Source organism: Lynx rufus, unplaced genomic scaffold (genome assembly GCF_022079265.1).
Source record: "Lynx rufus isolate CCGP_SWC_20201006 ecotype Redwood Valley unplaced genomic scaffold, mLynRuf1.p SCAF_13, whole genome shotgun sequence".
Classification (NCBI taxonomy): domain Eukaryota; kingdom Metazoa; phylum Chordata; class Mammalia; order Carnivora; family Felidae; genus Lynx; species Lynx rufus.
The window spans coordinates 45088362-45110982 of NW_025814827.1; the positions used below are offsets into that span (position 1 = coordinate 45088362).

The 22621-nt window shown below is 46.7% G+C and overlaps 1 protein-coding gene across 3 annotated transcripts; it reads right to left on the reverse strand.

Moving 5' to 3' along the window:
* Positions 1-9485: 9485 nt before the first annotated feature.
* Positions 9486-21373, reverse strand: RBM23 (RNA binding motif protein 23). Of its 3 annotated transcripts, none has more exons than XM_047075446.1 (14): positions 21198-21373; positions 16362-16437; positions 15666-15781; positions 15138-15185; positions 14832-15005; positions 14525-14578; positions 14005-14122; positions 13758-13910; positions 13535-13672; positions 12868-12933; positions 11195-11354; positions 10948-11067; positions 10768-10852; positions 9486-10671 (listed from the first exon to the last, which is right to left on the reverse strand). In XM_047075446.1, the coding sequence occupies exons 2-14, from the start codon at positions 16425-16427 to the stop codon at positions 10668-10670; spliced, it is 1302 nt and encodes a 433-aa protein (XP_046931402.1). In that variant the 5' UTR covers positions 16428-16437; positions 21198-21373; the 3' UTR covers positions 9486-10667. The 3 variants fall into 3 exon arrangements, with proteins under 3 accessions (XP_046931402.1, XP_046931400.1, XP_046931401.1); XM_047075444.1 differs by having other exon boundaries at positions 11159-11354; XM_047075445.1 differs by lacking the exon at positions 9486-10671 and having other exon boundaries at positions 10764-10852; positions 11159-11354.
* Between the last annotated feature and the right edge of the window lie 1248 nt (positions 21374-22621).

Genomic DNA, 22621 nt, shown 5'->3' on the forward strand with positions numbered 1-22621 from the left:
CATTTGCTCATTTTGACTCTGTTCTCAAAAGCCCTGCAGAAGGGATAGATGTAGATGGAAACTGTTAGAGACAAAACTTAGGCCCAGAGGAGCAAAGAACCTAAACCTACCTCTACAGAGGCTTCAGAACTGACTCAATCTTGGTTGTAGTCCGTAACAAGGAGCCACAGGCCCTTAGAGATCGCTGGGTCCAACTTGTCGCTTTGTAGATGAGCAGACAACCCTGGAGAGGAGCAAGGAAATACTAGAAGTAATTTAGTGACTTAATGACACAATGGGACCAGGTCCATAGACTCTAGACCTTATCTCCTTACACGACCTTATTCTGCAGAGTAAGCTGGAGGCTACATTTAGCACCTAGAGCTATACAGAGCTTTGTCCTGGGCTGGTTTAAGGTGGGGCCCACATCCACCAGAGAGGCCCATCAGCTGGGGCATGATGGGGACGGCCTGCACCTCCCCTGGCAGGCCTCCACCCTCCCAACTGTCACCTGCAAAGCCCGTGTGAGAACTGAAGCTGTCAGTGTCTCCCCCTGGGGACGCCCACGTCTTCTGCTGAGCCACGAGTTTGAACAAAGAGAGCAGAGGCAGCAGCTCTCCCCTCACCCCAGACATGCAGTATAGCTCCCTGAGTACCTGAGGGCCAGGCCTCCACTCCACCCCACTCAGGTTCCCAGAGCTTGATGGAGGAGGGATGAGATGTCTCCTGAGTCCTTGTAGCTGGTGGGAAGGAGCCAAGGGGACCAGTTCAGCATCAGTGGTTATGAGATGGTAATATGAATAATGACATTATCCTAAGGACTTTATTAATTTTTCTCTGTTAATTCTTTAAGGACCATATAAGGTGTTACTACTTCTTATACTGTAGAAGAAACAGTTTAAGTAACTTGCTTGAGGTCAGTAAGCAACAGAGCAGGGATCCCACTCATGTCTGCTTGATACTTAATTTTATCCAGCTTTGCATCGGAGGTTCCCGCTCCAGTAAGGATGAGGGGAAGAAGAAGAAGGTCACTAGAAGAAATGTAAGCGACACAATGGCCGGGGCCATGGGCAGTGGCTGTGGTGAAAAGGCCAGAGAAGTTACATGGCTATGGGGGAATAGGCCAGGAAACTCTAGGGACCGTGAACAGAGGCACTTCAAAATGTAAAATGTGTAAAAACACACTGGGCCCATTAAAAGACAGATGGCTGGGTTGAAACCTCAGGGACATTAAGGGGAGGGGGTAAGAGATGAGCACAGAGTAGAAGGTTTGGAACCCTACTTTTAAGTACCTTAAATGGCAGGCAAAGGAGTTTGTGCCCAAGCCTGCAGGCAGTGAGTCACCACAGGTCTTTGGGTATGGAAGTGACATGAGCAGGATGGTCCTTGGGCAGAGGAGGCTGGGAGAGGTGCATGGACTGGGGCAGCAAAGATAAGGCCTGAGAAGCTGAGTTTAGCAGGCAATTAACTTTACATATTGGAAGGTAATGAAGTACTGACCATAGGGAGAAGGCAGTGGGAAAGGAGAGGCACTACGGGTGTGAGTCAGGACTGTGATGACTGGGTACAGGCGGGAGTCTTAGGTGGTGGGTGAGGAACTGGGAGTTAGAGGGCAGAGGAGGACATGGGTAAATAGATCCATTTTGGAGACTCTTGAGTTTGCGATGCTAGAATATCCATATGGGGTTTCGGCAGCTCTCCAAAGATCTGGGTCTGAAATTCAGAACAAGTTAGGGCAAGAGATACAGAAATGAGAATAATTCCCATAAAGATGGTAGTAGAGGGGCGCCTGGGTGGCTCGGTCGGTTAAGTGCCCCACTTCCTTCCACTCAGGTCATGATCCTGTGGTTCACTGGTTCCAGCCCTGCGTCGGGCTCTGTGCTGACAGCTCAGAGCCTGGAACCTGCTTCAGATTCTGTGTCTTCCTCTGTCTCTCTCTGCCCTTCCCCTGCTCATGCTCTCTCTCTCTCTCAAAAATAATTAAAATAAAAACATTATTTAAAAATTTTTAAAAACGTTTTATTAAAAAAAAGATGGCAGCAGAGGAGCCAGAGGAAAGGATGAGCAGCAGTTACACAGCACCCCATGCTCAGTAGAATGTGTTGCTATTGCGGCCTTGAAAATCTTTGAGCAAGGAGCCCTGCATTTTAATTTTGCCCCAGACCCCACAAATCATGCTAAGGGAGGTACAAAGGGAGAGGATACAATACTGGCTGGGATCCTTGCCTCAAATCACACATGGGCTTTAGGGGCTGTGATTCTTGTGAAGTGGGACAATTCATGTGCCCATGCAGTCATGCACTTGAGAATAGTGTGCATAGATTTCATAGATTGCCAAAGGGGTCTGTGACCCAACAAATGACAAACCAGGATGTTACTGATTGCTGCCGGGGAGGGCAGTTGGGTGGGGGCAAGACAGGTGTAGGAAGTGTACTTTTCATCATGTGCCCTTTTTGTTCCTTTTGAATGTTTAACTATGGCGTATATCACCTGTTCAAAAACTAAATAAAATAATGTAAAACAAAACACAGCCTTGATGTTCTAGAGAAAGAAGGACTAAAGCAGACGAAGAAGGTGGAGATGTAGCCACCACAGAGGCAGGCCGTGGAAGGACTAGAATTGTGCAGGTAGTGGCCAGTGCCAAGGAAGGAGGCCTTTTTTTTTTTTTTTTTTTTTTTAAAGTAAACTCTATGCCTAGCGCCGGGGGGTCAGACTCACAACCCTGAGAGCAACAGTAGCATACTTTACCAACTGAGCCAGCCAGGCACCCCAAGAGGAGATTTTTGTTTTTTTTTAAACATTTCTTTATTTTTGAGAGACAGAGCAAGACAGAGTGTGAGCAGGGAAGAGGCAGAGGAGGGGGGGTACACAGAATCTGAAGCAGGCTCCAGGCTCTAAGCTGTCAGCACAGAGCCTGAGCAGGGTTTGAAGTCACTCATGAGACTGACAGATCATGACCCAAGTCAAAGTCAGACACTTAACCCACTGAACCACCCAGGTGCCCTAGGAGGAGGGCTTTTAAAGGAAGACTACCACCAATGGTCAAATGTGGCCAAAGGGGCAGATGGGGAAAAAGGTCCAGTGCCTTTCACGTGGCTGAAGCTGAAAATATGCATATTGAAGATGATGGTGGTGGCGGCAGGGCCTCCCCCAGGAGGGGGACTGCACGCGCCACAGGCTTCCCTCCCCCTAACTCAGCCAGTCCCATCAGCCCAACCCATCTGTGCGTTCCCTCCAGACGCCTACAGGGACGAGCTCAGAACAGACGGAAGCTGAAGCCACGCTCCCGTCAGACTTGGAAAGTGGGGTCTTCTGCGAGAGCCAGGCCATTCTTCTACCTCCCTCTGATCAAGGCATAGTGCCAGGCTGCTGGTCTGGGCCGCTGTGAGAGACCAGCAAAGGACCCTGGGGCCTGAGCTGCTTGTGCCAGGTAAGGTCTTCTCTGCCCTCATGCTCCTCTTAACCACTGCAATCTTGTCTCTGCTCCTTTACCAGCTGGCCCCTGCGACCCCCGCGATTTCTGGCCCACAAGGCCTCCTCACTGGCTGAGAGCATGAGCTGTGTGTGCTCTGCTCTGAGGGGCCAGAGGTGAGGCCTGCCCTGCATCTTGGAAAGCATCTCTCTGCTCTGGGCCTCTGCTCAGAGTTGGGCCTTTGTGCCCTGCTGCATCTAACCCTCTCTAGAGAGACTGGGCAGGGTCTCTCCTCTCCTAAACTGTTTTTTAATGTTTTATTTATTTTTGAGACAGACATAGCATGAGCAGGGGAGGGACAGAGAGAGAAGGAGACACAGAAGCAGGCTCTAGGTTCCAAGCTGTGAACACAGAGCCTGACATGGGGTTGAACCCACGAACCACGAGATCATGACCTGAGCCGAAGTAGGACGCTTAACTGACCAAGCCACCCAGGCGCCCCTTTCGTCTTCTAAAAGGCTGCCAGTCATGGAAGAGCATTTCACAAGTCTTCTGGGTTAAACCCTCATTCCCAGAAAGTCCACCCATACATATACATCTTTTTATTCATCTAGCATAATTCTATCCACATCAGTCTAAGTCAATTTTTCCTAGACTTTCATCCACAAATACTTGTTGTTCCCCTCAAGTACTGCCATAGGCCAGTCACTGTGCTGGACCTTATGGGAAAAACAAATACAGGTGACACTATCCCTGCCCTCAGGGAGCTTACAAATGAGCTGGAGAGATGGGACAAGGTGGTAATAGCACTACCAGGGCCAACAACAGCAAACTGTACCACATTCTGACTATCTGAGGGCTATGTCCTGAGCTCTAAGAATTCTGAATGGAAGAAACAGAATTTAAAGACAGATTTTAGGAGCTGGGCCTTAAAGGATATATGTAAGCTGTGGATAGATGGGGGAAAGAAGAAAAAACTCCCTGTGGTGAAACTACATGAGCAAATGCACAGGAGACACAGACATGGTGGGCAGCCCGCCATGTGAGGTAAATACCCTTCCTGTAAGAAGGCAGCCAAATTTGGGTGGATGGTACAGCCAAGTTGTCAAGGGACCCCAAAACCAATAAGCAGCATCTTGCTGCTTAGTACTTTATCATCTTGGTGGCTCTCTGATGGATATGCTCAAGGTCCCTTTTAACCTTTTTTTTTTTTTTTTTTTTTTTTTTTAGGTAATCTCTACCTCTAATGTGGGGCTAGAACTCATAACCCCGAGATTAAGGGTCGCACACTCCACCAGCCCAACCCATCTTTGGGCCAGCCAGGTGCCCCTCATCTGTATGTAGCTTGATGCCATGCTCCATGGCTTGGTCACCTTGCAGACTCAAGATGCAAATACAGACTCAATGTGGGCCTTGCAAACATTTTAATTAGCACTTAGTCCCATGATTTTCTGGATGGAGGACACCACTCTCAACGTCTTTGCCTTTCTGAACCTCAGCTCTCCCAACTGTAAAATGAAGATAACATTACCTACCTTGTAGGATAGTCATAAGGACTAAATACAAATCCTAGTATCTTTGTAATTTGTCAAACATTATCCAAATGAGCTGTGGAAGTAATGCTTTTTACAACCTGTGTCCAGGTCCCTTATTCAGGCATCCAGACAGCTTGCTAACCTCTCAAGCAGAGCAGCACCCTGGAGATACAAATTTAAGGTGTGCCTGGCTGGCTTGGTCAGTGGAACGTATGACTCTTGATCTTGAGGTTGTGGGTTTGAGTCCCACCCTGGGTGTAGAGATTGCTTAAAAAGATAAATAAAAAAGTATTTAAGTTGCAGTCCACAAAGTCCAACTTGCCTCCCATAGGACTCACAGGTAACCCCCTGTGAGTTGTGTTGTTTTGAAGAGGATGGGGAAGGAGGGGGGTGATTGGCAACCAAAGCCTCAGTGATGGTATTATACTGCCTAGTGTTCCATTGTTTGTTCAGGTTATAATGTCTTTAGGCAGAGTACCTGTGCTGATTTAAAACATTTATCTGAAAGGAAATTGTCAGAGTTCTGGAGACCAGTGATGGCAGGTGCTACAGGAGCACCTGCGGAAGGTCAGGAGGGAGACTAAGCAAAGGGCTGTAGCAGACACCACTAGGATTTTCCCCGGCCAGACAAAGCAAAGGGCACTAGGTACCCTGAAGTTACCTGAGGGGGTGGGGAGGGAGAGAATCACATTGATTTTTCAAAGCCGTCTCGCTCTGATTTATAGTTTCAGGCATAAAAAGAGATTGAGCCAGTGGGACTGGTGTTTCTGAAAACTAAGCTGCTTGTGACCCAGGACCTAGGGAGCTTGGGACTTTAGTCCAGGAACAATTGAGACTTACTTCCACCATTGCCTCACCTTCACTTCTCTCCCTGCATATATTAAGCATTCTCTGAGGTTGGAAGATGAGGTCAGGTAGAGTCAAGTGTGTAGGCATCCAGAGGAATGGGGATAGTGATGGCAGTAGCTATGACAAGTAGTAATGACAAGATATCAAGTTCTAAGCCCTCAACACAATCATTTCATTGCATCCTCACAATGTCCCTGAGACAGGTACTATTGTCATCATTTCCCTTTTACAGAAGGGGAGTCGAGGTTAGAGAAGTGATGAACATCCAAGTTTATTCAGCTGGTTTGTGACAGAAGAGCTATCTGAACCATGTGGTATTGCCCCAGAGGGTGACCATTCTGCTACAGGATGGAGGTCTCCTGACTTGGTTGGGCCCAACCCAGTTCAGAAAAGGCTAATTTTCAGCACCACCCATTCTAAACAAGTAGGCTTCATGATGCCTGAAAGCTGACTGAAGCTCCCTTCCTTTCTGGGACATTGGCTAGAGTTTGACAAGTCTCTGATTTCCAAGGTCATTGCTTCTCCTTTCTGCAATCTAGCACTGACTGGCTCCTTTCCAGTCTTCAGGGCCCTCATCCATCTACCATTGCCCTAAAAAATAACTGCTTAATGGCTCTCCAGTAACTGCAGCCAACTCCTTAAGGGCTCTTGAGAGGAGATCATCTGGGAAAGCTAACAGAACTCATCCAACTTTTAAAAGTGAGCTATGATCAGCTCTTTCCTTGCCTCCACCTTCCCGTATGATCTAAACTGATTGGTCTGCTTCACCTCTCAGAGCTCTCTCAACCAAGAGCACACTGAGCACATCAGTTCTGGATATAAATGTAAGAGTTGGGAGAGAAGAGAAGGAATGTTTGAAGCCAGAAGGTTCAGACACAGTTCTGAGACCAGAATTTCTTTCCTGGATCCAGCTCATGACTATTGACTTCACCTGGTTGCCATGGAAACATCAGTCTGTGTTGGATGGGAAGCAGCATTTTTGACAGAAAGCATCACAGGCTACCATGGTAACACCAAAAAGAGTAAAGCTGCTTTCTCTCTTGGAGGGTGAGGAATGAATGGAGGAGGAGGCCAGGATGGACATTGGAAAGCTTAGCTCTGACTTGAACAGAGGGGAAATTAATTCAAGACATCTAATATGTGCAAAGGAAAGCAATAGTGAAAAAGACATGTCGATGCCTTGTCTCATTGGGCTATCACCATCTACTAGTAGAGTTTACACAGAACTGTAAATAAAGACAGAATGAGACGTCTAATGGGACAAAGAATACTGAAAAGGGAAACCAACTAGCAAAGCTTCAGAGTCTTAATGGACAGGATTTTAACCAGCAGGAGAGGAGCAAAAAGAGAACAAGATGAGCAGACGTGGAAGAGGAAAAGTTCAGGACATACTGAGAACTCTGGGTACAGAGATAGGAAAAGTGACTCCAAGGCCTTGGCTTCCACAAGAGGCAGGCTGAGATTAGGATCCAGGAATGTGAAGCTAGACTGCCTGGATTGGAATCCCAAACTCACTTGTGTAATCACAGGGCAGGTTACTTACCCTTTGGGTAGCCTCTTCCTTGTTCACAAAGATGATAAAAGAGTCTGCCTCAGAGGTCACTGTGAGGTTGAAGCAACTCTATACATACAAAGTGATTAGAACAATGCCTAACCCACAACGACGGGACAACCCTGCACCGATGTTAACCGTCATTATACCCCCTCCTACTTTCCGAAGCCAGGACAGCCTTTTCTCCCTGTCTAAATATTACTTCCGGATTCTCACCAGACCCCTTCCTTAACAGAGAAAGGAGAGGCTGCAGTTGACCATCTCCCTTCAAGGTGTAAACTTATTTTCCTTCTGCATAAGCACCAGGACTAAAGGTTCAAAGGGTAAACACCTGCTTCCTCTGGTAGCTCACATTGGGGGCTGTTGGAACCTAAGAAGGAAGTAGGCAGAAACCCAATTTCAAGAACACAGAAGTTTAGAGAACAGGGAGGAAAACATCACTGCCTTAGAAAAGGCAGAAGCATGGGCTAGAAGCCAAATGTCAGGTGAACATCTGTTTAGAACTGAGGACAGTTGGGAAATTCTATGCTAGTAGAGGATCCGGGTCAGTCTCTCCTCTACCTTCGCCCCAGGTGCCATGCCCAGACAAGAGAGGTTGAAGGTTTCTTTTACCTTAAGCTGGGCACAGAGGCTGTTTGCTGCCCCCTCCTCTCTACTCCAACCACCTCCAATGCAGGCATGAGTAACAAGAAGGCACTGAGTCACATGCAGTGACTCCAGCTGTCACCCACTAGATGCTGTCACCTTATATGGATTAAGACTAGAGTAGCTGTCTTAGATGTTTCCTCACTTCCACCACACTCTCTCTCCCAACAAGAGGCTGTATGAGGAACTAAGAAGGGTGGCAGGAACCAAAGTGCAGAAAGACCAAAGGAGGCAAAGATGGGAATATAAGGAAACCAAGCAGAGATAGACACCCATCTGAGGAGGGCAGGGAGGCAAAGCCTGTGGGTATTTATGGTTTGGAAGAGTTCAAAACTGCCATGAGGCGGCCCAGTCCATAGCCTCAGGATGACTAACAAAAATGGTCCACACTGTACTTTTCAGGATGCATTAGCAGCCAAATCAATAACTACAGGGGGACTGGGCCACAGCCAGCTGCTACCTAAAAACAATGTATCCTCTGTCCTATCCCCCTGGCCAAGAGAGCAAATTAGAACAGGAAAGGGTGGAGGTGGTGGCAAAGGCAACCATAGCAGCAAATGAGGCTGCACCAGCCTATACAGCCATACCACCCTAAACACACCCCATCTTGGCTGATCTCAGCAGGTAAGCAGGGTCGGTCCTGGTCAGTACTTGGGATAGGAGGAATCAAGACCTAGTCCTGGGTCCCAGTGGCCTTTTATACCACAAGCAGGCACCAAGTACTTAATACTTCAGTGTGAAAAGCAACCCCAGAAACTAATTATCACCAAAAACTCTTCACTCTGGTTAGAAGTCTGAGAGCTGACAAATTAAAACCTAACAGCAATTATCCATATTTTTAGCATGACAATACAGTCTTAACATTCTGTTGCCATAGAGACCAGAAGAGAATGGGGGAGTCCCACAGAGCTCTGCCCCTGAACCTCAGACCTTCTTCTCTAGGCTGGTCCCTAACTGGTGAGCCAGGTTCTAGCAGGCCCCTTGTCACGTATCTTACAAAGCCGGCAGAGAAAAGAAATGTGCATCCCCTTCCTCAGGGCGATTCCTGGGATACTCAGCTTTCTGTAATTCACTGTTCCTAGCCTGTGTTATCTCAAGCAGAGCCATATATGGAAACCAAGACTTGAGGGGACTGACCAAGGAATAGCAGATTTAAGGCCTGGGAGCCCTGATGTAAGACCCCCAAGCCCCTTTGGATACCAGACTGGGATTTCCATTACAAAAAGGGCCAAAAGCGGGCACAGAGGCTAATGGTAAAACTGGTGAGCTTACGCTTCCCTGGTACTTAAGCTGCTCAAGATCTCAAACACCTCTAGCCACTTGAGGAGCAGAATGTGCTACTGTCACACTGCCATCTGGTGGAAAGACAAGATCTGTCCCTTAGACGCAGAGACAGCCTTGGGAAGTGTGTCCAGTGGGCAAGGTAGGTTTGGAAATAGTTAAGATGAAGACAAACGGAGGAGACAATGGGGCTAAAGGTGTAATGCAGATACAGACTGGGAACTCCATCCAGGCGTGTGCCTTTTGTCCATTTTAATTTCTAAAGAACATTAGATAAAACAAAATTAAAGGGAAAAAACAGAAAGGCATTACAAATGTTTTATATCCTAGAACCATTCACGGTTTTGGCTCATGAAAAGTTATTAACATCAGACAGATACACCGACTGAGACCACACACACATGGGCAGCAGCCGCCACAACAGTGGAGCTTGCCTTTTATACAAAGTTTATACGTATGTGTATGTGTATACGTGTACACATACACACACACACACACACACACACACACACATACACACAATTTTATGTACACAGACACAAGGGTATAAAATCCAGTGAGAAGGGCTCACATGTGCCCAGGTAGGGGACAGGAGCAGCTTTAACAGCTGGGGTTGAGCCCATGGTAGAGGCACATGGGAAGTGGTAGAGAATAGCAGCCTCCTCTCCATCCTCCCACCCTGGGCCACAGGAAAGACCTGGGAGGAAGGAAAACTATACAGAGGAAGATGGAACCTAGTAGAGAAGTACCCCACCTTTCACTCAACTCCTGAATGCCCCTAAGACATCCAAAATGCCTGGCAGGACAGATTACTCCCATACTTCCCACTAAGAGGCTGAGCCCACAGTAGCAGTTCTGGCCTCAAGCTGAGACCCAAGGAAAGCTTCACAATGTTCATGTCCATGCCATCTTCCAGGGCCTGTGCAGCAGCAAGCCAGCACTTTCAAGGTTCACCTTCCAAACTGCAAAGTCCTCTTGGACTAGAGGTCTTCAAGGGTTTTCCTCAACAGATTGAAGGGTAAAAGTACAGGAAAAGGAGAGAGGTTAGTTCCCTCAGTTAATGCCCTACGGCCTTCCCAACAGGGGAGGAATCGAGGAATCACTAAGAGCTGGTCGGAGAGAGCAATGAAGGTCATCCCGGGAGATGACACACACGGAAAAACAGGTGTTCAATATAGGTGCAGATTCTGTCCTCTTCGACTACTGGCTTTGCTCAGCAGAGTCCATTCCCGATGGGGCCCTGGGCAGGAGCTCTTCTTGGAGTCTAAAGGTGGCCCCAATTCCCACAGAGTCAACATCCACGCCCTCAGGATAGCTTGGTCCACAAAATGGAGAGAAGGGGCCATGGAAGGGTAGACGTGGAAAAGGGAGTGGCACCCAGAGGCACAGGGAGGCAGTGTACTGAGCCACTGATTTACCTATGGCAAGGAGAAGAGGTAAATGGGAAACCAAAGGAAAGAAAATAACCAAAGACATGGCACTTGCCACCATGAATACCAGACCCTGAGACTCACATGGTCTGAGGGGTAAAGAGGCTGGAAAGCTGGAAGCACTGGGAGGCGATTGCTTGGGAGGCGAGGTTCAGGGCTGGACTCAGAGCTGCAAAAAGAGAGGCACAATGAGTTGGTGAGCACATAGCATTCCTTCTTTCCAGGCCCCAACCCAATTCCTCCCTTTCCCAAGTTTAAGTCTACCAGTCAGAGCCGCAGGGTTCAGGGCCCCCAAGGGAACTGTCCCATTCAGTTGCAAGGCAGCAGCAGCCTGGGCGGCAGCAGCAGCAGCAGCTGTGGTAGTAGGCAGCTGCATTCCAGAGCCTAAAAGGGAAAGAAAAGGTGGGTTTAAGTCCCAACCTCCTATCTAAAATTCAACCCCATGTTCTTCACTCTGCAGAGAAACTCTCTCCACCTTCTGCCAATTTGGCCATGAGCTGCAAACGTCCACCTGCTGATCCCAGATCCAGCTCCTGGTCCCCATCCGGAAAAGTGATGTCTGTGCCACCATCCAGTCGCTCCGTCACATGACCAACTCTCATAGGTCGACCAGCAAGCTCAAAGCCATTCAGCTGTTCCAGGGCTCGCCGAGCACACTCGGAGTCTGAGAACTACAAGAAACCCAGGCCGTATCAGTCACTTCCCGGACACAGACATGCTCTCAAAACCCCACTACTATTCCCTAGTCTCGCTATCCCAGGAAAACTGCATGCTCACCGTGGCACAAACTTTTCTGTCACAGGGAATGTGACCTAAGGTCCCCATCCTCCCAAAATGGGGTAAAAAGGACCTTTTCCAACTGACTAAATGGCAATCACTTCAATCTTCCAGCTACACTAAAAACCTAACAATACAAAAAAAAAAAAAAATCTATTACCCATAGAGTGCCTACCCTGACAGACTGTTTCACAAATGACCAGATAAAATGGAAGTAAGACAGGGTAAGGGGCCCAAACTCCTGGACTTTTATTTTATCTCAGCCCTTTGGACTAGTCAGTTTCAATTCTCACTCAAGAAAAAGGAATCTGGAACTCCAGAGTTCAGTCGCAGGGGGGAGCGCACCCTGGCGTGGAGAGCAAGACTGCACCCCACCCCTACGCCTACACCAGTGCTGTCGATCAGAGGGCTCCACTCCCCAGTCCCTTTCATCAGCGTCACCAGAGCTGCCTAGTGTAGAAAAGTTTCCAGTCTGCTATTTAAGTGTCATGGGTGTTTATCAAAAAGGCAGCAGCGCAAGGGCAAAAAGGCCTCACCAACACTTTTCTGCAACTGAGTCACACAAGGTGTTAGAAGAGGTACTTGCCACCATGAATACCAAAGCTGGCTTTGTTTATTCTGGTGGCACCTGCCCTAGGGCCTGGCACGTTGGTACTGACAATTCCTAGGCAGGTGGTGTAGGTGGCTTGCCTTTACTGGATACTTCTGAGGTGAGCAATACCTCACCTGTGCAGAACACAACCTAACTCTCCTCTGCCCTGCAGGCAACTGTGGGGGGTGTATGCTTCCTGGACTAAACCCAGGAAATATCAGCTTCTGTGAGACTCTGTGGCTGGCAGCCAGTCTTCAGCCTGGAGTCACACAGGGCTGGAAGAACCAGTTATGGGAACTGGAAGTAATTTTGTGACAGTGTCAGGAAAAGGTAAGACACAGCCCCACTATTCTCCCTATAGCCGTCTTTAAACATAAAGATATTTCTCAGTGGAGAAACTCCTTCAAATGGGATAGTGCCAGAAAAAATATAAATCTCTATTCCCACTATCATGAAAACACCAATTCCATGAAGCATGTCTACAAAAGCCCACATCTAACCTCCCTCATGCCCCCAACCTTTTAGCTGCTGCCTGAAATCATTACTTTTACCCAAAAAGCAAGTTGCAGCACCAGGGAAGCTGGTTGAACTCCTGGACACCCCCATGCCAGGGCCACTGACAGAGTGTGGGAGCAAAGCCAAGATCTCAAGCAATGCACTCATCTCAAGGGGAGGAAGGCTAGTCCAAGCTTCAGGCACCAGGGCTTATGAGTCATTTAGACAGTTCCTAAAGGAGGAGGAGGAGGCTGAGCTGCAGAATCAGACAAGTGGACAAACCCACGCTGAAATTCAAAACTTCAAGACCAGAAACTTACCGTAATGAAACCATAACCTTTAGAACGGCCTGTATCTGAATCCTTCATCAGGACAATATTATCAATCTGTAGAAGAGGCGGAAATTATTAACAATCTTTGGGCTAACCTGAGCTTTCCTATCTGACTGTTCACACTACCTCTAACCTTCCAGCCAATCGATTTCAACTCTCCCAAATCTTTTCTTTTTTTGAAGCTTATTTATTTTGAGAGAGAGTGCATGCATACACTCAAGCGGGGAAAAGGTAGAGAAAGAGGGGGAGAGAATCCCAAGCAGGCTCACTGATAGCACAGAGCCCAATGACACAGGGCTCAATCTCATGAACTGTGAGTTCATGATCTGAGCAGAGATCAAGAGTCAGACTCTTAACCGACTGAGCCACGCAGGGGCCCCCAAATTTTTAAAGAAGAGACAAATGCCATCTCTTTTCAAACCACCTCTCCTGACCAACCTTACTTAATCTGCACCCCATTATTTGATTTCACGGTGCCTGACTGACCCGTTTACTGAGCACTATGAAGACAAAGATGGAGCCTAACTTTCCCAGTGTGGACCTACATGCCCGTTCGATGGATGCAGTACCTTAATCGTGGTCAGAATAAAGAGGTACACTCACCCTCCCCACTTTTTCCAATTCCCTTCAGAGGTTTCCATCACTTTCTACTCACTTTGCCAAAGGGCTCAAAGATACCCCGGAGCATGTCCTCAGTGATATTGAAGTGCAGGGAGCCCACATAGAGGCGCATTGGTCCACCACTACCCTTCTGCAGGTTGTTGGCCATGGCTGCCAGTCGGTTTTTCTCAGCCTAGGCAAGGAGGAAATGACGGGTCACATCCCATACCTCCTACCTTCAACCCCATCTTCTTGTGTCAGGTTTTCAGCCTGCTCACCTGTGAGGCCTGGACAATGATAGGCACTCCGAGCAGCCGCTGCCCAGTCAGCCCAATGGCCAGTGGCACAGACTGGATCTCACAGAATTCTACGTAGGCGATGCCCTTAGAACGACGGGAATTCCGATCTGAGATGATCCGGACGTCACGAACCTATCCGGGGCAAGAAGGAAATCCTGAGTTGGGCATAAGGGAGGATGGACAGAAAATAGGCCACATGGACGAAAACTAAGGGAGGGAAGGTTACCTTGCCGACAGCAGAGAAAAAGTCCTCCAGGTCTCGAGGCCGAATGCGGGCAGCTAACTGCATACAGAAAACCGTGCGGGCATCACGCTCCTCGGGACTCAGATTATCAATTGGTTCCCTAAAGAACAAGTACAATTTCTTCAACGTTTTTTTTTTTTTTTTTTTTTTTTTTTTTTTTATTTATTTTTGGGACAGAGCGAGACAGAGCATGAACGGGGGAGGGGCAGAGAGAGAGGGAGACACAGAATCGGAAACAGGCTCCAGGCTCTGAGCCATCAGCCCAGAGCCCGACGCGGGGCTCGAACTCACGGACCGCGAGATCGTGACCTGGCTGAAGTCGGACGCTTAACCGACTGCGCCACCCAGGCGCCCCAAACAAGTACAATTTCTTGAGACACCTGCTCCGATACACAGTCCTTGTTTTCTAGCTACACTCAAGCACTACAAGTTCCTGTATTCCAGCTCAAACGGCTTTTTATTCACACCTCACAATCCCTGGGAAAGCTCATTATCCACTCACCTGACCGGGCTCTTCTCTCTGAAATGAGGACTCTTACTGTGCGCATACCTACGCCTATCGAACAGAGAACAACAAACGGAAAATCGTGTCATTCAATGTCATTCGCGCTAGTCCAATGCTCAGTCTTCTAACACGAGAAAACCAGATTCCAGCACTTCACCTCACGGGAATTCTCAACACCACCCCTCCAATAACAAGGTCTCCTGCCCATCACATCAGGTTGTAAGCATCCCCAGGCAGGAAGCACAGCACACTGGTTTTACCCAGACTACAACACAAAGGCCATCAGATTGGTGAGAGGTGTTACCCAGTGGCAAGTGGCGGGCTCCTGTAACGCACACGATCCTCACGCCGCCGGTCCCGACTGCGTGACTCACTACTGTGCCGACGGTCCCAGCTCCGGCTGCGGTGGCGACGCTGCCGCTCTCGACTTCGGCTCCGAGTGCTTCTCCGCCTGTGCCGGTCCCGATCTCGACTGCGACTATAGGTGGAAGGCACTACTGAGTTTGTTGAAGGACAAACCAACCTCTTCTGGCCTTTGATGGAGAGCTTTCCCTGGTATCTTTCCACTTATAGCAATCCTCAAAATCCAAAAGTCCCCACAATTACTTACCTGCGCTTTCTATCCCTGCTTTTACTAGGGCTCCGACTCCTCTTTTTCCTGGGAAAGAGGGGATAACTTATTGAGAACGTTTTATTCTCTCCCCCCAAGGACAAGAAACAAAAGAAAGGCCAGGGTGGAACGGCAGTCAAAGACCAAAGTGCCCAAGATGACCTGGCAGGAGTTCACAGTAACCGCGCAACACGAGCTTGCACACAGCCCTGGATGTTGTCAGGCATCTGGAGTGGCCGTTTCCCCCCCAAAGCCAGGCCAAACTTGCTGTCTCCAAATCAGGGGTCCTCTTGCTGTTTTATTCAATTAAAATATACTGATGCTAGAACAAATCCACAAATCTAGGCAGGAATGTGAAGATTAGAAGAACATCAAACCAAGTCACCGTTATTCTCAGGACCCAGTGGAGCCATCACTAAAAGTCAGCAGTCTTCTAAGCAACCATCTCCCTGTTCTGGCTGTTTCTCTCATGGACATGGTTGCTTCCTTTCCCCCAGCTGCCAGCCCATTTCTCCATACCACACTCACTTGCTTGCCTCCCCACTGGCACTGCTCCCACTGGTACCACTGCCACTGTTGCCGTTGCTGCTGGCGTTGGTGTTGCTGGGGCCATCTTTTTGAACTTCTTTCCTTTGCTGATCATCCTAAAGGGTTAGCCAGGAAAAACGTCACAAGGCACAAGGTGGCAACACACACATTCCACTGGGCAACAAAAGAACAAAACTGGACAGAGATTTGATTATGAAATCAAAGCTCACAATTAACTAGTCAGTTCCTCGGCACCCGATCTCCTAACAAAAGGAATAAAATAGGAAGAAAGAAAATCAAAAAGAGATCAGAGTGACAGATTTTGTCAAAACTTCAGCTACCCAACATTGGTTCCACTGACATCTATTTCCCAGGAGAGTGAGAAATTATTTAGGTTTGAGATACACTGACTTTCTAGTGTGTCACTGAGAGCTTTGAGCAAAGTACTAATTACTAGCACATTATGCCCTGCCCAAACCTCTCCCCCACACTCCCAGCTTTGGGAGCCTCTCTGCCAGCATGTCTTTGAATATGAGAGCTGGAGAGTGGGGTGCGCTAAAAGACTATGACTTTTACGAATAGCCACAACACATAATAAACAAGCAGGAAAAAAGGATTCACAAAATGCTGAAGCTGATGACCTAGAACTGCTGCTTCTTACTAACCCAATTCTAGGAGTGAAGTGGGGAGTATTACCTCTTCTTTTTTATAGGGAGCCTCCAGCATGGCTTCAATCACTATATCAAAGTCATCGGACGCCATCGTAGCAGATCTGAGGAGAAGACATGGATACGTGAGAAACTCGTATTTTTCCTCCCCTTCTGGCACCCCACATTCCCTTCCTTCTCCAAGAAACAGACTTCAGAATATACAGTTCTGTTTCTTGAATTCCAAAGGGATCTTCCTGGCTGTTGCTTACTCTAGGTTTATTTTTGTACATTATAAACCTTAACTAGTTCAGCTCTGTGGCTCAGAAAAACTCAAGGGTTGAGAAGGAAACTGAATAGGTAGGAAGAAACTACAATATGGACCCTGTCCTGTGAAAACAAAGTGTTGGTATTCAAAATTACTATTCATTTTACAGTAGACGCTAGGCCTCCATTCTACAGTTCCAAAATTCTGTATATATAACTGGCTTACACGTCAATCACAGAAACAGACACACGTTTCCAATAAAAAGGTAAAAGTGAAAGAGTACAAATCAGGAACAAGACAAAACAACACCAGAATGCAGATCTGCCCTAAGCTCTTCTCCCCACATACCCCACTCAAACATCAATAATTAGGCAACTCATCAGTAAGTATCTCGTGTACAACAGCAACTAGAATTCAGGTAACTCAGAAAGATTATGATTAAGACAGGCTTAACCAATTCCACTTTGAAGCCTGTCTAGGTAGGCAGGGTAAGACTTCCTGCCTCCCCCGAGCTTTCACACCTAGCAATCATCCTTCCCAAGACTGTCCACCACAGGCCTGTCAAATTAAAAAACAAACAAACAAAAACCAGAAGATATCAAATAAAATCAGTACGCTAAATTATTAAAAAAATATATACTGGTCTGGAATTATCAATATATAGAACATGGATGAATTCCAAAATAATTATGCTGAGTGAAAGAAATAAGACCAGATAAAGTATATACCATATGCTTCCATTTATATAAAATTCTAGGAAATGCAAACTAACTTGTACTGGCAGAAAGCAGATGAGTGGTTGCCTAGGGATGGACGAGGTGGGCAGGGGAAAGGAAGAAAGAATTATAAAAGGGCAGAGGTAACTTTTGGGGGTGTTGGTTTCATGGGTGTTTAAACATCAAATTGTACACTTTAATGTGTACAGTTTTATTTTAGGTCAATTATATCTCAGTAAATCTGACAAAAAAAAAACACAACCCTCCAACTAATCTGAAGAATTTCTGTACAAGGAAGCTAATCATAACCAGACTTTCCATATCCCCAAGAGCTTTGTCCTCTTTAAAGGAGCTAATGCATTATCCAATGATGCTGTCCTTGTTGCCCTCAAAGCCCACAGCCTATTTTGATGACTTAACAATGAGTATAAACATACTAATATAAACTAAGTGATACAAAAATAAAATTAATCGTTCCATTTGTCATTTACAGTACCTGATATTGCTAGGCACTGAACTAAGCTTGTTTCAGAAACAAGATTCTTGGAAAGAGCAAAACAATAAAATAAAAATTACTTGGAGCTATGGGCACCTGGGTGGCTCAGTCTGCTAAGCGTATGACTCTTGGTTTCAACTCAGGTCATGATCTTGAGGTTTGTGAGTTCAAGACCCACATCAGGATCTGTGCCAAGAGTGCAGAGTCTGCTTGGGATTCTCTCTCTCTCCCTCTCTCTCAAAAATAAATAAACTTTGGGGCGCCTGGGTGGCTCAGTCGGGTGAGCATCTGACTTCAGCCTAGGTCATAATCTCATGATTCATGAATTCGAGCCCTGCGACTAGCTCTGTGCTGACAGCTCGGAGCCTGGAGCGTGTTTCGGATTCTGTGTCTCCCTCTCTGCCCTTTCCCTTCTTATGCCCTGTTTCTCTCTGTCTCTCAATAATAAATAAACATTAAAAAAATTTTTTTAAATAAACTTAAAAAAAAAGTTAAAAAAAGAAAAAAATTACTTGGAAACAAATTTAAGACTTAAAATGGAATTCAAATCAAGATTAAATAGCTGTGTCTAAAAACCGGTGAACTCAACTGCTTACTATAAGTAACATCATACGTTTAACAACCAAAGGTAATATATGTCACAGGCAGCTGTCAGACCCAATGCACAATGAAAAACACTGAGGTTTTATGAATTGCCCAGAGCCACAAAGCTCAAATGGAAGAGCTGACTCTTCATTAAGGTCCCCTGACTCTAAGTCTAATGTCTTATCAAGTCGATCAAATTACCTCTCCTGTACTTTATAACTTAATTTTAAAGATTTTTCTAATTTTATTTTTTATTTTTTAAAATTTATATCCAAATGAGCATTTAGTGCAACAATGATTTCAGTAGATTTCTTAGTGCCCCTTACCCATTTAGCCCATCCCCCCTCCCACAACCCCTCCAGTAACCCTCAGTTTGTTCTCCATACTTGTGAGTCTCTTCTGTTTTGTCTCCCTCCCTGTTTTTATATTATTTTTGTTTCCCTTCCTTTATGTTCATCTGTTTTGTCTCTTAAAGTCCTCATGAGTGAAGTCATATGATTTTTGTCTTTCTCTGACTAATTTCACTTTGCACAATACCCTCCAGTTCCAGCCACGTAGTTGCAAATGGCAAGATTTCATTCTTTTTGATTGCCAAGTAATACTCCATTGTATATATATACCACATTTTCTTTACCCATTCATCCATCGATGGACATTTCGGCTCTTTCCATACTTTGGCTACTGTTGATAGTGTGCTATAAACATGGCGGTGCATGTGTCCCTTCAAAAGATCACACCTGTATCCCGTGGATAAATGCCTAGTAGTGCAATTGCTGGGTCGTTGGGTAGTTCTATTTTTAGTTTTTTGAGGAACCTCCATGCTGTTTTCCAGAACTTTAAAGATTTTAAAAAGAAGAGTACACAGCATTCTAATATGTCTAGTTTTATTTATTTATTTATTTATTTATTTATTTATTTATTTATTTATTTTTGGGGGGGCTTTTAAAAATTTTTTAGTATTTATTTCTGAGAGAAAGAGAAAGAGACAGTACGAGCCAGGGAGCGGCAGAGAGAGAGGAGACACAGAATCTGAAGCAGGCTCCAGGCTCTGAGCTGTTAGCACAGAGTCTGATGTGGGGCTCCAACTCACAAGCTGTGAGATCATGACTTGAGTCGAAGTCAGATGCTTAACTGACTGAGCCACCCAGATGTCCCTAAGATTTCATTTTTAAGTAATCCCTACGTCTAACATGGTGTTCAAACTTACAACCCTGAGTTCAAGAGTCACACTCTACAGACTGAGCCAGCCAGGCACCCCAAGATGTCTAGTTTTAAATACATACTCATCTGAAGAATGACTGTTCTGACAGGTTTATCAAAAGAATTACTCCCCTCAGTCACACCTTATTATGTGTCTTGTAGGTATGAGGCAGCATACACTTCAAAATATTAGGAACCTGGCTAATTTTAATACATACTATTTGGCCTATTGTGGAAAAATGGTTCTTTAAAGGTTTTGATGTTCTGTTTCTTCCAGTCATTTTGGCTGCCAGGTCTATACAAGTTCTCTAGGTGTCATACAGCTCCTCTTTATATTTTTACAATCTTTTTCCTCCCCAAATGAAATGCTTCGGATTTCAGTAATTGCTCTCTGTTGACTGCTAGTACAGAGTAGGAATTACTTAAACGCACAAAAACTTTCACTTAAGTCCACAAACGAACCACCACCTATCAAATAAAGTTTTCACTCAGGTACTCAGAAATGAATGAATCCCTTTAAGCAAAGATACACACAACACCAGCACATTTTGAAATGAAATCTCACTAGGTTTGGTGCATCTTTTCAGATATCCTAGAAGCAGTAAAGTCCCAAACACCATGCATTTTCACACTGGGAGTTTTCAAACTCTTCCCATGTCCCAAATTATGGGTCAAAGTCCATTCAATCCCATCCATTAAGACACTGTAAGAGCCTTAGTCCATCCCAGCTCCAAAAACTGCATTAAGGGAGGGCCCACAATCATGCAAGTCTCAGGGCTCTATCAACGCACAGTCAAGACCCAAACAAGCACTTAACTTAGGCCCCACTGCTTAAGGGTCAAAAAAGAGTGAAAAACCACTGTCAGCTCAGTTCAGGCAAAATTCACCACATGCTGAGTCCCAAAGGGTGATCACCTCCTGGGTCCACAGTCACAGAGCTGGACACAAACACCTCCAAACTGAAGACAGCTTAATTAAGAACAGGAGCAGTAAGATAAAAAACATTCCCCATGCTGCGTAACAAGCCAAGGCTACACTTCAAAAAATGGTCCTTACTATGAGCAACCGACTGGCATGGTCTCTGCGAGGGCCAGTGTCCCATGCTAAAAACCTCTTATGAAGCCTCACTATCCTCCGGTAAGGCCACGGAATGTGTGGTTAAAAAAAGAAGGAAAGCCCCGAGACGACAGAGTGAACACGAGTCTTCCAGAGACTGAAGACTGAGGAAGAAATCTCAGTTCCCTAGCCTCTCTCGGAGTGGTAGCACTAAGAGCTGAAACCCGAACCTGCGAGCTCTGTCAGACCGCCCCGGTATGGACGACCCTAAACGTCAGGGCAGAGGGGACCTGGAAAGATATCAGTCACTGGGATCCTTAAGACAGCACCTTCACCATTAAGAGATATACCCACGAGGGTGCCGATCCCTAAATCCATGCCAGCGGGCTACATTTAGGTAGCGAACACTTCCAAATCAAAGTAAACAATTTTTCTTTGTTTTTAAAAGTTTGCCTGACTCTGCTCTTGACGCCATTTTCTGCCTGTGACGTCAGGGGGAGGCGCCGTGCGGCGACGTCACGCATAGGTGACGTCGCGGAGGGACCGGGTTTCGGGGTTTCTCACCAGTTCCGGGTCCCCGCAGGGGGCCCCGGTTTCCTCCGTTCCTTTGGGTGTGTTGGGGGCAGGAAGCAGGGCTATTTTCCAGAGTCTCAGCAGTAAAAGCAGCACTGCAGTCGGAGCTTCTCCTCTTCCCGCAAAATGGCGGCACCTCCGCTGTCTTCCAGAACTTTCCCCAATCTGCGCAGGCGCCGAAACATTTAGGCGGTGGAACTAATCTCACTGGTTTCGCGGCAACAGTCCAAAGTCTAAATTTTCATTGGCCAAAACCCTAAGCATGGGTGGAGCCAAGCTCAAATGTTTCTTAGCAACCATCAAGTTCCCATTGATTGGCTAACCTCTCCCAGACACGGGAAAGTGGAAGCGTCCTAAGGCGGCCCGCCCGTAGCTCTCTCATTGGTTAGGCGACTTGAGGAAGGCGGAGAACGCGGGCAAAGAACCAGCGGGAATGATTTCCTACCCAGCTCCCGAGCTCCAGGCCAACGCCGGCAGGCAGGGCCGGCAAAGAGGTACAATTGACCTCTTTGCTAGTCCCTCCCTACTCTGATTTGCCGAGGGTTGCGTCGGACTTACCTGTGACAGCTTTGGGGACACTGCGGCACACGTCAGGAGGGATGCCGAACTCCACATCCCCATTCTGAGCTGGCTGTCTACACAACCCTCCCAACCATCTCCTCTTGCCCTTAGTGCTTTGGCCCCGGGAAACACAAGTCTTGTAACAGATTTGTCTTCTTTCACATTCTGCCATATCGTCATTACCTGGTCCCACAGCTCACACGCCTCCCACTCCAAGAGTAAACTTGGAAGATTCTCCTGGGACTCCGTGGGTGCAATACTCAGCCCTCTCTAACCAGAAAGAGAAGGAACTAAGGTCCATTCTCACATTCCAAGGGCTTCCATAATCCCCACACTTCACTTGCCCCATACGTGCTGCCAAAAATATAGCTGGTTATAACATCAAGAGAGCCAGAGTCAGAGGATCTGTGTTCCAGTCTTGAATACTAACTTCGTATCTATCAGTTTGATTCCTCCTCTGTAAAATGGAGAATTGGACTCTTAGGACTTCAAACTCTCACCTTGTGATTTTATTCAAACAAAATAGGTGCCTTCTTGCCGGCGATGCCTGGATGGCTTCCAGCTTCCCTTCCAAGAGGTAGCAAAGGAGCTGGTGGTGCAGCAGCTCAGAAAAGTGGAAGGGAAGCTGGCTTCACTCACTACTACATCTTTCTCCATAGTGGCAAAATTTCATCCCCAGAGAAAAGCCTAATCACAGGACCTAATGTACAAGACCTCTTTGCAGCTGGCCAAAAAGGCCTACGGCCAGGAGTCCAAGTGTGACCATTAAGCTTCCTGAATAGGGAACAAAGTTTTAGGGCACTTTGAATCTTGCATAAGGGCACAGATCTGAATATGCCTAGGTTTAAGTAAAG

Coding starts and splice junctions, on each gene's coding strand:
- RBM23 (XM_047075444.1), bottom strand. CDS start 16,427: ATGGCGTCCGATGACTTTGATATAGTGATTGAAGCCATGCTGGAGGCT. Junction 13,673..13,757: donor TCATTGTCCAGGCCTCACAG/GTGAGCAGGCTG, acceptor CTCCTTGCCTAG/GCTGAGAAAAACCGACTGGC. Junction 10,853..10,947: donor GAACCCTGCGGCTCTGACTG/GTAGACTTAAAC, acceptor CTCTTTTTGCAG/CTCTGAGTCCAGCCCTGAAC.